Genomic DNA, 18,015 nt, shown 5'->3' with positions numbered 1-18,015 from the left:
CGGCACTGGGTTCACGTCTTAATCAGGCATTGAGGAAGCGGCTGAGACACAGACAATTTTATTTAAAGTAGTAGTAGCTAACATACCAGATCGCTTGCCATCACACTGCTAATATGTGTTTTTGCCTTCATCTTCCATTATGGTAATAACATCAGTACTTAATAACCAAGAAGCTGTAGTAAGAGAAGGTAAACACAGGGATTTAAGATGGAACTGGAACATTAACATTTTCACTGAAGTTACATTTTACATTAAACTGGAATATTTATTGCTAATATACGAACGATAATAGATTCAGTAACTGCTGAAATTGTTAACAGAACCGTTAAGTACAAAAGCTTGATGAACACGTCCTATAGGAAATTATTGAAGGTAAGAAGGTGTGACCGGAGACGGATAGAGACGGATAGAAACCAGGGCGCAGAATAAAAATGGACTTGTGTTGGTGAACGGAGACAAATGCCTGAAGGAAGGGAATGAAACAAACTGGCACAATCCAGTCTAGTCTCCTACGGTTGCCCCCGGATACAACAAGCGAGGAACAAGAACCGGGAGATGCAGCAGCCCAGTTTCCATGGTGATGGGTTTCAGCTCAGAGAAAGACCTAGAGGAGAAAGGAGAGAAGAAATGAGAGGGGCAGGAAAATAATAATAATAATAAAAAAGAGAGAGACCAAAAAAAGACAGAAAGAAATGAGCCCCAAAAAATGAGAAACACAATGAGGCAGTGAACGATTCAGGAAAAGAACAAGAGGCAGAAACACAGACTGGCACTGAGAAACCTCAAACAGTGGCGTGTGTGATAGCAGCATGGGAGAGATTGACTTCACACATGGAGCCCCACGATCGTCCTGTAGACACAGAGACCTTCAGAGGAACCTGCACACAGACATCCATATCAGATCAACAGACCAGTGTTTACTAATCACTGTTTACGGCCGCCTGCATTGATCTATCAGCACACACACACACACACACACGGGGCACATGCACCTCTACAGCTAATGAGGCAATAAATTGTCGGATCATTGACTGATTAATGAAACGGTTGCTGCGAGCAATTATTTGTGGATATTAGTGTGCTAACGTGCGTGAGACATTTAGTTGTAGAAATTAAAAATAGGAACAAGTCTAGATTTGTCTTACAGTTCATACTGAATGATAGTACAATAGTTAATACACTTACTAAAATGTGGGCTGAAATGTTCTTGGAGTGATCCAGCTCATTTTTTTTATGTTACGCCCCCCCCCCCCCCAAATAAAAGAAACAAACACATCCATTTCACACAACTGATTTCTTACTTAGCTTTTCTAACTCTAGTGAACAGGTTGAAGTAATTTCTTGCAGTTTAACCAAAACCTTGAGAAACGTTCCAGATTACTCAGGTTATTGATAGTGTACAAATGGAGCACCTGGATTTGATCGTGGTTTAATCTTAGAGAGACAGCAGAATGACCTTATAGGGCTACACAAACACTACACTGTGTGTGTAGTGAAGTCAGAAATTGGGCAGTATAAATATCAGTTGTAATTTGTATGTGGTCATCATCGAAACATTAACGTGCATCAAGTGTTATTTTCAAAACACAGAAAATCCTCTGCATTGGGACGTTGTTTATACTGACGGTCATGCAGCTCTTTCTGATTTTAAATCAAGGCTTCTCACCAAACCTTCTCTCTGTCTAGAACTTTCTTTGCAGGCCCTAAAGACACCTTCTGTGTGTAAATGTAAAAGGAGAGAAATAAAAAAGGAGCAATGTGTCATTTCCAAAGTGTCATTTTACCTGATGTGAAGATCTTACATAATCAGTACTACTTGTGATTTGTTTGACCTGCTATAAGCTATAAAGCAGCTGCTCTATGCCAGTTATGTCAAGCTCTCAAAACACATAGATGAAAGTACAGCGGCAGGTTAATGCTGTAGCCGATTTACTCTTGATGATATATTTCCGACCATCTGCGTCATTTCTGCCATGAAGAATATCCTCTTTAAGAATGCTAACATTACACTTATCAGCTGAAGTGACATACGAATCTCATGCCCTCCTACAAAATCTATTTCTTTATTTGCAGAATATAAAATACTGTATTTTTATTTTTATTGTGTTAAACTGTTGCTTTTTTAATTATGACGACATTACTAGGGCAGCACGATGGCTAGAGCAGCACGGTGACTTAGCGCTTAGCATTGTTGCCTCGAATCCCAGGTTCGAACAGGCACCTTTCTGTGTGGAGTTTGCATGTTCTCCCCGTGCCTGCGTGGGTTTACTCCGGGGACTCTGGTTTCCTCCCACAGTCCAAAAACATGTACATTAAGTTGATTGGTAATTCTAAATTGTGTGTGTGGTTGTCTGTATCTAGGTGGCCCTGTGATGGACTGGCGACCTGTCCGCCCAGTGTGCGCTGGGATAGGCTCCAGCAGATCCCCGTGACCCTAATTAGGAATAAAGCGGGTATAGACGGTGGATGGATGACATTACTATGGTCATTACAATTTTAGTTACTCACTGTAAGACTGACTCCAAGGCAACTGATCTGCTGAAGGGACTCCATTGTTTTCTTCACCAACACTGTATCCAAGTACAGACATGTTTTTATGAACATAAACATTTCCATCAAGGCTCACTAGATGCAACGTGACGGATCAGTTAAGGAGTGTTGTGTGTCAACCTGCAAAGTTCTCCACCTGTGAGTCCTCCACCTCAAAGAGTAGCTCATCATGGATCTGAGCCACCAGCCTGCACACATATAATCACACAGCAAATATTAACTCTACAAAACTCTTGTATCTTAAAGGGGACTTGTATTGATCTTGCTACTTAGAGCACCTTCAGAATGACTGAATGTACCACAATTAAAGGTAAAATGAAATAAATAAAACAAAACATGCTTCAGTCTAAGACAGATATCCAGTAAGTGGTATGTAACCGCTGTCTAGAATCTAGAGTGCAACCTAATAAAGGTATTATTAGATTAGTGGGCAGAATGAAATTCTAAGAGAGCATCTCTGTGGGTCACTGCTAAGATTCTTAATCCACCTTGACATGGAGTCGGAGGTTGATAAAGAGGAGTTAGATGGGAAAATATAATAAACAGATCCAGTGAAGTGTCAAAAGGGAGAGGTGGGTAGAGAACAGAGAGGCGTCCTAATGGGAAAAAGATGTGATGGAGAGCTGGATATATAACGATACGGGATGAAATGTAAAAAGTGAATCCTCTGGTAATGCATATATAGGAAGATAAATTAAAGACTGATGTTAGACATGGTATTGTAAAATCGGTTAAATGGCAGATATAAAGAAGAGCAGACTGACTGGTGGAGTGGAGGCATGGAAGGACGTACCTGGCGGTGAGAGTGGTGGAAGAGGCCAAAAGTGAGCAGATGTGTATCATAGCCATTTTACAGAGGTCTGACGCAGAACCTTATTACAGATACACACACACACACACCTGGTTCTAATCGCCACATGATCCTTGTAAAGATTTTGCAAAAATTTACCCTTTGATGAAATTAAGACCAAAAAAAAAAAAGGATCAAAATAATTCTTTTGTTAAATTTACCATATATGGTACTTTTTATGTCAAAATAAACTCAATGACAAATTACATACAGTTAGTCAGCAGTTTCAGAGTTTCAATATAATAGACAACATCTGCATATACAGTACTGCCTGTCTCAGAGGTGTTGTAAAAGGGGAAAGGTGTTGATGACTAGACAATGAGCCCATACAAAAACTATGTTGCTTTGTGCACAGGGGCATTGCCATGCTGGAACAAGGTCAGGCTCCTCAGCTCCAGTGAAAGGAAACTGTTTTATCTGTACTGTGCTCCATATTCAATCTGTTTACATACAGACATCACACAACCATTTCACTATATTATTCCAGTGTTGTAAAGCTGTATGAAACTACATAAAGCCAACACTGAGTAGACTTTCTCTCATGCTTGTCTTATTCCAGCACCTTTTCTACTGACAGCAGAGTGAAACAGTTCTTTGTTATATAGTCATAAACTGAGAAATCCTGGCATATTCATTTATTATGACCTAAGGATCAATTACAGGCAGGACCAAACCTTTTTACATTTAAAAATGCCTCACTGTGTTTTGTGAGCACCACATGCACAATGCCACATTACCTTGCACTACAAAGTTGACAGCTTGTCTTTCTGCCTGGTTGCGGATGCCCCAGTCTGTTGAATGGATATGAGGGAGTGACCGGCGGCGACCCATTATGGACTTTACGTAACCTGTGTGCACACGTTAACACACACACACATATAAACACAAACAGTCTTACATAACTTTTGTCTCACACGCTGTCTTTTGCAAACACAGTCAGACCCACGCACACACATCTGCACTGTGCATCCGCCTCATGGTGCATTCCAACTGGACAAAGGCCTGGCTTTACTGTTAAAGCCTCCTCTAAAATGAGTCAGAGCTCTGCACTTGGACAAAATCTCTTTCCCAGAAGCTCAGTGACGCCTGGGAGCTACAGGTCACAATGGGACACTGACCCTGTGTGTGGAAGGCACCTGGCTTACGTGTAGCATGTATAAGATGGCAACAATAGAAAGATAAGCAATAGGAATGTGTCTGTTTGTTTTTGGTGAAGGCTTTGCTGTACTAATGTATGAAAGCTGTCACAAATGACCTGCTGTAGTGTGTATAACACTGTTGTAGCACAGTTTGATGGTTTGTATTCACAATACCCAATGTATTTTCTGCCTTTAGCTGTCATCCACACATTCGTGTTCTCTCAAAGTGCCCTATAAAGCAGTGTATAATGAGCTGGTTGTAATATCTGTTTGGTCATTATATGAATATGGATTTCAACAAGGTCCAAGTCTCCAATTTATGTCTGAAGTCACTGCAATTAATAAATTATGCTCAGTGATGTTCCTGTGCATTTCCGAAGGTTTCAGATATAATTATAAGTGAGAAAGAAGGCCACTGGCATGCAGGCAGGACAGACATGTCGTGTGCCAAAGTTGCCAGATGCTCTGGAGTGAAGCCACTCTACTGTGTCCTGACTTTAGATTTGATTTCAGCAGACTGGGAGGACTGATTGCCATCCAAAATCTGGTGGCCTGACCCTGACCTTTAGTCCTGTGGACCCATCTAACCCTCTGTATTTCGAAGGGAGCAACTTCTGATGGGAGTTGATCACAGAAGATGCAGACTCAGGATTTCACAAGATCAATACTCCTTGACAATGATCAGATGAAGCACCATTCTTCAAGAGATATTCATTCAGCAGGTGTTTGTTGTTGCACAATTCTGCAGTCCAAACCATTGCACCAAATATACTATAAGGATACACCCTTCAGAAAAGATAAAGTTGTTCAGTGAGAACTTCCTTTGTTGGTTTGGTTGACAGATGGGTTAGTAGATTATACAGACAGAAAATTATTTCTGCCTTGGGAAAGCCTAGTTCAGAACAAAATCTCTTATTTTTCTTGGCTCTCATACTCCTGTCCTGGCATGAAGCCAACTAAAAGACAGGATGCATGGGGATATGTGCAGTAGCCAGTGTCAGTATGCTCTGCACATCAATTCTGGGGTCACAAAACTTACAGGGATTAAATGGGGATTTGGGATTTAGTGATTTTCTTTTTTCCTAACACAAATTTATTTGTCATCTTTACCTCTAGTACATTTCATTAAAGCTTTCCTATATTCCTGTACAGCTGTCTATTGATCCATGAAGTCTGTAATTGAACAGCACATGTTTGCACATCAATTAAAAACCAAAATCCTTGGCTTTTGACTTGTGGCTCTTCAGCGAATTTAATTATCTGCAGATTCCCTTCCTACCTTCAAGAAACCCCTGGAGACTCCGCTCTTCTAAGAACACATGAATATCAACGCTGACACACCCTCAGCACTCCTTTTAGAGCAAATGTGCGCATATCTAGGCCAGTGAACAATAATCTGTGTTATGTGTATAAGCACTATAAGTTGTTTATGCATCTGCTGTGAACATATTGATTTATGCAATGCTATACCCTTCGCATTTTAGTGAACATTTTGAGTGGACAATTTCAGAAGGTATTGAATATCAGTGGTAATCCTCCCATGCACATTTTTCTCTCTATTCTACATCCTTCGTTTGCACCCTTTAGCAAATCTACCAGCCACAGGGCATCCACCCTGTCCTGATACTCATATGCAATAATACAGTAACGAAATGACACGCAGACAACGCACCGTATTTGTGGCAGTGCTGCACAGTGCACTGGATAAAGGCCTGCACCTCTTTGTACTTTTGGAGAAGAGTGTCCTGAAAATGACTGGCCTCTTCAGCACTCACCCCCAGTATAACAGACAGGCGCTCCTTTCCTGCAGAGGGAAGACACCGAGATAGAGACAGAAAGAGCAAGAGTGCTGGCACTACTATATGAAAGGCAGTTAAAGTGTTTTGGATAAGTAAGAGAAAATAAAGCAAAAACAGGTGTTACTCTTGTTTTTAGCAAATTATTTTTAAAAACCATGACTAATGGACAAGACAGCTTTTCTCTCAAAAGGTCATTACAGAATGACTCACATCATACATAGTTAATAACTTACAGATACATCTGTAAAACTTCTCGAGTTGGAAATGAATGACACACAGCTGGACCCAACGTAGTTTGATCAAGCAATTTGCCTGTGTATGACCAAGGGTTTGTGTGTGTGTGTGTGTGTGTGTGTGTTAAATATCATAGCCCTACTGAATTCTCAAATCTGACTAGTCAGATTTTCTATGGCATTATATTATTCATTCTAATACATCAACATCTCTACAGTAACTCTTAAGGAGTCTCCTGTTTCAGCGCTTCGTAACCAGACGGAGGTGAAGCTGTCCCTTTCTATTAAAACGCTGTGTGTTCATGTCACTTTTTCTACAAGTGCCTCGAGACACTGTTTAACTGTGGCATTAAAGCAGAGCATTAGCTAGCCTTAAGAACAGACGCTAGTGTCTACACTTATTTCCTCCTCCGGTTATATTGCATATACATTTTAATAAGATTTTCCCTTCCAATACAGGACAACTAATCAATGTACATGTGCAGGTTCACCAAGATGTGGCAATCCTGCAAATATTGACATTGAATTGTGAAAATAGTGCGAGAGTGAGAATTTTGGTCTCTTTTTGTTGCTATGGCTACAACCACTACTATGCTGTATCTTTGTGGCCAAATTACAGAGCTATTATTTCTATTCCCATCTCACAGTTCAGGGCTTTAAGCTGCTGAAATGTCACCACATTGTGGCGTGTCAGAAGTGCTTCACTGGTACCCAGCCAACAGGTCTACAGATGCAGTTTTTAACCCCCCCAGCCCCAAGTGATCTAAAGCTCATTTCCCCTTCTGTGCTCAGCATTAGTGTAGAGAAATGAGATGGGATGAAAAAAATCTGGGGGGGAAAAACCCTAGGTGAGGACTATTCACAGTGCCTGAGTGCAAGAGGGGAAAAAAATTGCTATAAGTAGCTCAGATTTATTTAGATGTATTTACATGCATACTAATAATATGATAATTCAGTACAATATGCTGTGTCATATGCAAGTGTTCATATAAACCATTATATATATTATATATTATATATTATATATATATATATATATATATATTACACTGGATCACAGACCTTATTATCACTAATCTAGGATCTTTCATCTTTATATAGAAGAAAAACTGAGGAAAAATCTTAGCTTGATTAGCTTTGGTTAGTCCATGTGTTATGTATTTAGAAACATGATTACTGGAGATTTTACAGTAATATATTTGATATCTAGGGATCTTTAAGCTTTCCAATGAATGCACGTCTGTCTGTGTGTGTGTGTGTTACAGCAACGCACTTGAACATTTTTATCAGATGAAGTCACACTCTCCTCTGAGAGACCCTTTCACCTGATTATTCATTCCTCTCCTCTAAATCACCTTTCATCTCACATGAACACTGTTCTTTATCTTCCGACCTGCACGAGCGAGTGTGTGTGCATGATCTCATTCCACCCTGTCCTTTTAAATGTGTGTCTTGTATGCCTGCCTTTTCGTAGTCTGTTGCCATGGTTATATACAGATCTCTGAATGACTATGTACTCTTGTTTTCACGACAATCTACTGTCACAATTCTACTTCCTCCAGGTTTATCATCATACATGTTGCAGTGACTTTTATGAGCACGTCTCATTTTTTTGTGCTGTGCTCGGGTTCCCACAGGAGGCATAATAGTTAGGAATGCATTCGGAGGTCAAAGTGCTATAAAACCTTGTTGATGAGTGTCAACGTGTGTCACATTTTCAGTGATATAAACTTGAAAATCAATAACAGTTAACAGTTAACTAGTTAACTGCGATGCCCCTCCACACACACACACACACACACACACACACCAACACATTTCTTGCCTTCAGGTTAAAAAAGTTGTAGGTTCCTCATTCTGTAGTTCACGATTAATAACTATTTTGAATACTAAAAGTAAATCTCTTATTGTAATTAAACACACCATAGTCTCTCAAACCAGCGCCCCCCCACCCCCCACAGTACAGCATCAGTAAACTGAGTAAATATCTGAATTAAAACCCAGTAGCATTCCACAGCCCGATATGAGAAAAAGCATCTTCCTCTGACTGAGCTGCAAGTGATCCTAGGGATTAGCTGCATCTAAGCCGAAGGTTCGGAATTGGCTATAAAGCTTCACAGCTTCGGCAAAATACGCCAGAGTCAGCCCACTAAAGCTTTAAATGTCAAGAGCAAGACTTTATGGTCAATGTGAAACTTATCTGTAATTTACCATAAAAAAAAAGAGTATGACTGCAGTAATACATTCCAAAGTTGAATTAATCTTAGACATCTAATCCAATAATCAATAACATAAAAGTTATGGCCTCTTTAACTGAGATCCAGTGTCTTGATGCTTCTGTAGAGTAAACTATGTATTATTCATACTCAAAAAAAAAAAAAAAAAAAAAAAAAAAAAGAAGACGAAAGATCACAGGAATGAATCCAGATGATGCCACAGATATCCATAGCTATGGGTTTAGAGAGAAATGCTGGGAGGGATGTCATATTCTCTCACAGCGAACGTAGCCAGTCATCGGGATCTGTGAGCTTGCGTATGTGGAAGAGGGCGATAGCACCTTGCCATGAACGTGTTTGGTGTTGCAGGATGAATAGCAGTTTGAAAACATGAGCTATGCAACCTTCACGTGTCTCAGATAACGGGGAGAGCTGGACGGTGGGTGGGAACTGGCAGGTGATCAAATTGTCAAGGAAGAAGGGAAGGGGGAATAAGAAAAGAAGGCAACACCTGTCTAAAGAAAATGGAAAAATTTGAGAGAAATTGCTGTTCGGAGATGTAAAATATATGTAACAGAGCATAATGCCAGTTATATTTAATACGGACACCCGGGATCACTCTAGCTATGAGGTATTAATATATTACACGATACTTGGTTCAGTGCTGAGTGTGAACAGAGTGTGATTGTATATGAAAAAAAAAGTTACAATTCTATGTATATATTAGTAGGGTTTAGACTGTGACTCTCTATAAAACTATGATGTGCTAGCTTTATCAATCATCTTCTTATTGTTATTCAAGAAGCAGAAGTTCCAGTCTGATCTCATAATGAGCCAGCAGTGTGCCGGCCAGTCTCAGCCTGTTTATCAGAGTATAACACTGAAGACTGTTAAACAGTTTCCGGCTTATTTTAGTATCACACTACTTCCTATTAAAATGACTGTGATTCACTATGAAATGCATCACAGGCTTAATAATAAGGCATAAGTTTCACATCAGCTTTTGGTCCAACGGTGATTCCTCTTGGGATTTCTGGGTGTTTCAGTGCAGTTTAAACACTGCAGGTGTCCATACCTTTTGGATGAATTGACCTGCCCAATCTCAATAATGCTATCATGGCTGAAAAGTCAACTCCCCAAAGGTGTCTCAAAGCTGTGGTTATAAATGTTATAAATCTGAAATGGGATGTTTAACAAGTGTCTTTGAGTGGTATGCTCAGGTGTCCACAAATGTTTGTATTGATTTATATTTTTCTATACCTAGACAACTGACTCCTGAGAATATAGGTGTGCATGAGAGAACTCACCAGCTCCATAGACCACAGAATAGACAATGCGTTTGGCTTGCTCTCTGTCCTCTGCACTTACACTGTCCTCACTTACACCCTTCCTATGGAGGGGAGAGAGAGAGAGAGAGACTGAGTGTGTGTGTGAGAGAGTGCGAGTTACATAAAAAGTCCTAGACAGCAGTGTCAGTGGTGAGGGCACATTCACAGAGTGACAGTGGGTCTGACTTTGACGTGGCCAAATCAGCAGCAAGTGGCTAATGTCAGGTCAACTTTCAGACTGAATTATGTCAGACACAAAGGGTCACAGGGTGAACAATACACACACATCACTCTTGTTATGCACATAGCACACTGTGTGTATGCGAAGATTTTCATCAGTCTGAATGAGTTCCTTATGCACGCCGATTGTACTAGGCAGGGGGTCAGACTTTTTTTTTTTAACACGTTTCAAACGATGTCTGTCTCAGCAACACATCCTCCAGATGTCCTCATTAAACTGACAGCTAGAAGAAGCATCTGTACACTGCATCACTGTGTTTCTTGACACAAGAGCACCTGTGCCGAATGTACGCATATTTTAACTACAAAAGTAATCACATTCATCAGATTCAGCAGTTTGCATAATGGATTTATTTTTATTTCTGTTTAATGGATTATTAGGATTGCCCTCCACATCTGACTACTCAGACATTTTATTTGAATGGGGCTTAAATCAGTTAGGTGTACACATGAGTTATTTTATCCCCGTAGCTTGATTATTAACTACTTATGTAGAATACTTAACTATGTAGATATGTTTAAGTATTCAGAATGAGTGTCTGCAGATGCTAAAATTTAAGTGATAACAGGAACAAGTTTTTTTTTTTCCCTTGGATGCTCTGCATCATTTAATGTGAAACTAATAAAAAGCATGGCATTATTTCTGAATCATTCGTATATATCGCTACGGTATAAGAGGAATGAGACACTTGTGACGTGTGTGAAATGTCAGTATACAATAAAAAGGCATGCAGCCCATGGATACAGAGAACACAGATCCTCTCCTTGTTAGAGAGTTAAGGCTCTGCCAGTGCCACCTGTTGGACAGAGAGGTTTATAAAATGCTTTTCCACATTTGACTCTGGAAGTGTTTATATATACACTATATTGCCAAAAGTATTCGCTCACCTGCCTTGACTCGCATATGAACTTAAGTGACATCCCATTCCTAATCCATAGGGTTCAATATGACGTCGGTCCACCCTTTGCAGCTATAACAGCTTCAACTCTTCTGGGAAGGCTGTCCACAAGGTTTAGGAGTGTGTTTATGGGAATTTTTGACCATTCTTCCAGAAGCGCATTTGTGAGGTCACACACTGATGTTGGACGAGAAGGCCTGGCTCTCAGTCTCCGCTCTAATTCATCCCAAAGGTGTTCTATCGGGTTGAGGTCAGGACTCTGTGCAGGCCAGTCAAGTTCATCCACACCAGACTCTGTCATCCATGTCTTTATGGACCTTGCTTTGTGCACTGGTGCACAGTCATGTTGGAAGAGGAAGGGGCCAGCTCCAAACTGTTCCCACAAAGTTGGGAGCATGGAATTGTCCAAAATGTCTTGGTATGCTGAAGCATTCAGAGTTCCTTTCACTGGAACTAAGGGGCCAAGCCCAGCTCCTGAAAAACAACCCCACACCATAATCCCCCCTCCACCAAACTTTACACTTGGCACAATGCAGTCAGACAAGTACCGTTCTCCTGGCAACCGCCAAACCCAGACTCGTCCATCAGATTGCCAGATGGAGAAGCGCGATTCGTCACTCCAGAGAACGCGTCTCCACTGCTCTAGAGTCCAGTGGCGGCGTGCTTTACACCACTGCATCCGACGCTTTGCATTGCACTTGGTGATGTATGGCTTGGATGCAGCTGCTCGGCCATGGAAACCCATTCCATGAAGCTCTCTGCGCACTGTTCTTGAGCTAATCTGAAGGCCACATGAAGTTTGGAGGTCTGTAGCGATTGACTCTGCAGAAAGTTGGCGACCTCTTCGCACTATGTGCCTCAGCATCCGCTGACCCCGCTCCGTCAGTTTACGTGGCCTACCACTTCGTGGCTGAGTTATATATATATGACTTGTTAACCATATATCTTTGACATAAACCACCTGTGGCATACAATAACATGTTAGATTCATTTTTTCTGTATTCCCCTTAATAATCACGTGCCATAAATCACACCAGCTCGCGTTTAGTAAGTCTAGGGCCGTCTGTGGGTCGTCATGGCAACATCAGTGATCTGTTGCTCCGCCCACATTACAGTATATACCCAGAACATGTCTGTAGAGGGACTGAGTGTGTGTTTTTCTTAAAGTTCTGGGTGAGTGACTGGATCTCTGTGAAAAAAGCTTTTTAGGGTGAACTGAGGTGAGTCAGTGTTCGTCACTGTGTACCCACCACTGAGAGGCGAGCATGTTGAAAACGTCTGCTTTAGGGTTCTGGAAGATTCTCAAGAGCTCGGGGTCAGACGAGAGATGAGCCAACAGACGTAACTCCACCTGACAGAAATCTACTTTTATACACACACATGAGAGAGAGAGAGAGAGAGAGAGAGAGCTTTATTAAGTGAGCTATATTGTAAGTAATTAATGGCTCCCTTCTTACTAGGGTTATAGTACAACCTAGCTACAATACCACATCATACAGCTAAGCGATTTTACCATGGTGCACCACACTGTCTAGGTGAAAATACTCTAAATCAGCACATGCTATTTTTTGGTAAAGAAAAGAAAATGAGACTAGAGAGCAAGAAACTGGTAGGTACACATGTAGAAGTGTCTGTGAGAAATGTGTGTGTGTGTGTTTAAGTGTAGCCCCCTCTCTGTGAGCAGGCACAGTAATCCTCCCAGCAGCCTCTCTGTTTGATAAAAGAGAGTGTTAGGGATGAGCTCGCACAGCAACATCAAGGGTGTGCATACTGCAAAAGAAACTCTCTCCCCCTCTCTCTCTCTCACACACACACACACACACACATTCAGTCAATGGTTTCCCCCTAAAATATCCCATTTTTTTTGTCATGGAAGAAAACATCTTTATTAAGTAGTTTTCCCCTCACAAATGCATGTTTGGCTTAGCTGTCCTTGTGTTTTGTTTGTGTAGTGTTGTGTGCTGAGTGACACAGCAGAGAGACAGGCGTGCGTGCGCACACACACACACACAGAGAGAGAGAGAGAGAGAGAGAGAGAGAGAGAGAGAGAGAGAGAGAGAGAATGCGACACAGAGAGAAGATATTTTCTGTAACATGATCATGGCTTATTGAGCTCTGGTCTGGTCTGATTGCACTGATCAGGGAGTCAAAGACATCAGTGATTATAATGTCTGACCTTAACTGCTCATTATGAGAATGTCGATACAGACAAAAGTGCAAACAGCTGAGGACATGGACCTGATAGGCACACTTCAGTTACATTTCTGTTTTTCATGAACTTATTTCCAATGCATCACAACTTAAATTAAGATCATGGAAGTAACTAAATGTAACATAACATTCATTCATATTCTGTAAGCTCCCTATCATTAGACACCATGCACACACATTCACATCTAGAGCCTACCAGCATGTTTTTGCGAAATGGGACAAGACCAAATACCCAGAGGAAATCCTGCTAGACACCTTGCACAGAAACTGCATACAGACAGCGAGTTCCCGTGTCTCAAAATTTGACTGGAGTAACCATGACCCATGAAGAAATGCCATTTCATTACAGTGTATAAGAGCTATACGGTAAAATGACGACCTTTTTACAGTCAACAGTGTGTCGGTGCCAGAAACCACTGAGGAGAGCTGATTTACAGCACTAACATTGAGTCATCCCTTATTTATTAGTTACATTAGCCTTAAAGCTGTAGAGCAAACCTAAAAAATCAACCTCTAAGATTTTTACATTTGGACTAAAAGAGAAAACTGATCATTAACAGCATATATGACTACTCTTTTACCCTTTCCTATATCACAATGCTCACCTATTCCTGTTTGTGTCTAAATGTAATCTATACGCCATTAATTTAAATGAACGTATGTGTTTCTAATAAACGTGTACAGCCATTTTTTTTTTTAAAATCAACATTTCATGCATATTCCTGAAACCACTGTGCACAACAGGACATTAGTTGAGGTTTCAGCACTGAAATCGGCAGGATTTACTGAGGCATTTTGATCGAGCCTCAAGAATATAAAGTGTTTGCTGTAAGACCTTCTGCTTCAAGATGGTCTTTATGCTGGTCAGAAATAGCGTAGTATTGATCCAAATATCAAAAGGAACTCTAAAGATGAATGAGCATGAATCAATATTCTCTGAGGCAGGGGCGAGGTACGTGAGCTCTGAGGTCATTAAGGCTAGTTCATTTCCATCTTCCCCCTCAGACACATAGATAATTTGATATTTGTACAGAGGTTCCATACTCCTATTTGGACACAGAACACAGGTTTCTAGATAATTCTATCTAAAAGGATCATTTTTCTTTTCAAAAAGCTGCACAAATTGTCAACAGGCAGAAAAGCTTTGATGTGCTACTATTAAATAATTAGCTGCTCCTCCATTATTTTTCAGAACGAAGAGACCACAGGGCTGCCCACTTGTTTTCTATTGGCTCACAAAACACAGAATTGTGAATTCATAGTTCAAAGTTGGTGCGAGCCAAAAGAAACTGCTAGAGTCCTTTCCCTTTCAGTTTCCAGGTGGCTTCTATATTGCTGTAGTAAAAGATAAAATATTGTAAATGCTACAGTTAAATGGTAGAAGTGGGCATCTCTGCAACCCATTAGCTTTTCATTTCCCAGGACACACAACATATATACACTAAACATAAAAGCTATTGGATAGCTCAAGTGATTAAGGCTCTGGGTTGTTGACCGGAAGCCCCAGCACTGCCAAACAGCCACCGTTGGGCCCTTAAGCAAGGCCCCCACCCCACCCTGCTCTAGGGGCGCTGTATCATGGCTGACCCTGCGCTCTGACCCCAACCCCCAAATATGGGATATGTGAAGAAAGAATTTCACTGTGCAGTAATGTATATGTGACAAATAACTTCCTAGAAGGATATGGTGAATGAATCACACTACTAACATTTTAACAACCCCATAATGAGTTCTAATTGAAATGTTAGATGAGAAGCTGTGATCAAGCTAGTAATCAGTGGGTGGTTAATAAATATATGTAATAATAAATATTGATCTCCAACAGATTCTATCTGTAGCTATGCCTTGCTTATCAGCCCTCATTAAAGAGAACAATGAGAATCGCCATTAGACTACTGATATTAGTAAGGTTTAACATCAGTTCTCAGCACAACAGTGATAATGCAGTGTGTGTGTGTGTGTGGTGCTGGCAGGCTTTCTCACAGAGAAAGGTGCTACTAAAGAATATGCATTATTAGGAGCTTAATTTCTCAACATTTTTCCACAACCTCACTAATTTTTGCCATTTTCTCAATTTCCATATGCCTCGAGCGGGAGCTAGTCTGAAAATTCACACCGATTTCAGAATATTTGGGATTTCCACACAATTTGAGAATCCTGGTTATTTATCCATTCCGGATTAGATTCATCCATATGTTCATTTCGCAACAGTGAGATGCAGCATGTGTGTGTGGTATTGATACTGCAATTTGCCCTGTGATCATAACTGCAATCACATTACCTTATTATCTCTTGTACCTTTAAAATTCTACTTTTTGCACATTACCTTATCTCTTATACCTTTAACCTTCTAGTATTTAGTATTTTTTTTGTTATATTTTATTTCATTATATTTTATTTGTTATATTTTGTTCCCTTTTATCTTCTTTTTTTAATTGATTTATTTTTATTTTCATTTATTGATTTAATTTATTACCTATGCTTGTGGATACTGCTGGAAGTTTCCCATCTCTATCATCAGAAGCGTTGAAATTAGAAGGTCACCACAATAACCACAGCTAAGTGTCTCTGAATGCTCTGCTTCTTAGCAGCTGACTTTAGGTCACTACTCTCTCCTGTTAACTCCCACTGACCAGGGTGACACTTATAAAGCACTTCCTGTCTAGAAAAAAAAAAAACTTCCTCAGGGATGTTGTGAAGTGCTTTGAGTTAAACACCTTTATAGACCATCAGGAAATGTATAAACATATCCAGATATTCAGCAACAGGTAAAAGAATAGAGGCTTACAATTACTAGTTTGACTTAATTTAGTGTTAACATTTTACTATATACAATATAGAATACGCTACTTACTACTTAAAATGTTGTTTCTTTACAAAGACAATAACGGCGATTAGAATGGCTAGTGAGCTTTCCCCATCAAAGCCCCAAATCTACCATGTGTATGTGTGTAAAGGTACCAACGTGTGTGTCCTCTCCTCCTGTTTGCTTCCTATAATCAGATGTGTCAAGACCACTACAAGCCTCACATACTATCGCTCTCACTCACACACACATGGCAAACATGCGCAAAGCATACAAACACAGAGCCTTTAAAAAAGAAAAAGGCAGACACACACTGTGTCGGTGTCCTTGATGCATCTCGTTAATGACAACAAAGAAACCAGCCCTATTTTAATGATCACTCTGCCCCCCCCTTTCTGTTTCTATTCCTCCTCTTTTTCTCTCCATTTCTATCTTGTTCTGTGACACAGTTTTGCGGCGGGAGTCAGGGCGTCTGTACTTAGCTGGGTCAGAACACTTAGAACGTTCTTTTCCCATGGTGACTGAGTACAGCAGGTTCACCACACACACACACACACACACACACACACACACACACACACACACTTCACTCCTTTGTCTACCTCCCTCTCAGTTAAAAACCACCCACAAACACCCTCAATACCAGGAAGAGAGACACAACAAGAAGTGACAAAGCTAATACCAGTGACATGTTGGAGTACAAAAAATGGCTGCCTCTGATCTGAAGACATCCCACACGAGGCTCAGTAATCATTCTACACACTCTTTCTTCAGAAGCCTTTGATAGTCTTGAGATTTCATGGTGATTTAAGGCTCCCCGTGCCAGATGCAGCAGAGCAGCCCTAAAAACATAACCGAGCCTCCTCTCTGTTTCACAGTAGGTACGGTGTTCTTTTCTTGGAAAGCTTCATTTTGATCTTCTGTGAACATAGAGCTTATGTGTCTTGCCAAAAAGCTCCAGTTTCGTCATTTCTTCCATCGAGCCCACCGCCGATCAAAAAGCAACAGATGCAATCAGACACTGATGCACCATGAACGTGCAGTGAAAAATATTTGCAGCTATAGTCACAGGAACATCCTGCTGCTTGGAGATGGTCGTCTAGCCTTTACCTTTGACATGCCTGTCTACAGTTTTGTTTCTCACCTCCTCAGACAACTCTCTTCATTGTTTTCTCTGGTCCATGTTCAGTGTGGTGCACATGATGATACCAAACAGCAGAAAGTTGTTTGTTTTTTCTATTTGAATAGGCTGAAAGAATAAAACTAATGAAAGTTCAAACAGTTAGTTTGAAATGACACTATAACCTAATTATAAATATATATAATCTATTCCAGTGATTCCAACAAATCTGTCGAGGTCTGTACAGTCACTGGACCATTTATCAGATAACCTAACCATACACTATGACGCCAAATATTTTGGGACACGCCTCCAATTCATTGAAGAATTCAGTGCATTGAGAGCTTCATGGAATGGCTTTTGATGGCCGAGCAACTGCATCCAAGCCTTACATCACCAAGTACAATGCAAAGCATTGGATGCAGTAGTGTAAATCACGCCGCCACTGGACTGTAGGGCAGTAGAGATGTGTTCTCTGCAGTGACGAATCACGTTTCTCTGTCATACCAAGACATTTCGGACAATTTCATGCTCCCAACTTTGTGGGAACAGTTTGGGGATGACCCCTTCCTGTTCCAACATGACTGCACACCAGTGCACAAAGCAAGTCCATAAAGACATGGA

At 40.7% G+C, this 18,015-nt stretch overlaps 1 protein-coding gene across 1 annotated transcript in view; it reads right to left on the bottom strand.

The window, feature by feature from the left end:
* Window positions 1-91: 91 nt before the first annotated feature.
* poln (polymerase (DNA directed) nu) overlaps window positions 92-18,015 on the bottom strand; it is a 47,672-nt gene continuing 29,748 nt past the window's right edge. Inside the window, exons 17-25 of the mRNA XM_058394153.1 lie at window positions 12,505-12,616; window positions 10,095-10,177; window positions 6,212-6,343; window positions 4,138-4,248; window positions 3,344-3,422; window positions 2,671-2,738; window positions 2,509-2,570; window positions 782-878; window positions 92-604 (exon numbers count right to left, since the gene is read on the bottom strand). Of these exons, the coding sequence (XP_058250136.1) occupies window positions 783-878; window positions 2,509-2,570; window positions 2,671-2,738; window positions 3,344-3,422; window positions 4,138-4,248; window positions 6,212-6,343; window positions 10,095-10,177; window positions 12,505-12,616 (743 nt within the window). The 3' untranslated portion in view covers window positions 92-604; window position 782. The remainder of the gene's footprint in view (window positions 605-781; window positions 879-2,508; window positions 2,571-2,670; window positions 2,739-3,343; window positions 3,423-4,137; window positions 4,249-6,211; window positions 6,344-10,094; window positions 10,178-12,504; window positions 12,617-18,015) is intronic.

The sequence above is a fragment of the Hemibagrus wyckioides genome, linkage group LG07 (assembly GCF_019097595.1).
Source record: "Hemibagrus wyckioides isolate EC202008001 linkage group LG07, SWU_Hwy_1.0, whole genome shotgun sequence".
NCBI classification, from domain to species: domain Eukaryota; kingdom Metazoa; phylum Chordata; class Actinopteri; order Siluriformes; family Bagridae; genus Hemibagrus; species Hemibagrus wyckioides.
The sequence above is the reverse complement of the archived record's forward strand: the minus strand, read 5'-3'. Positions and strand labels throughout refer to the sequence as shown.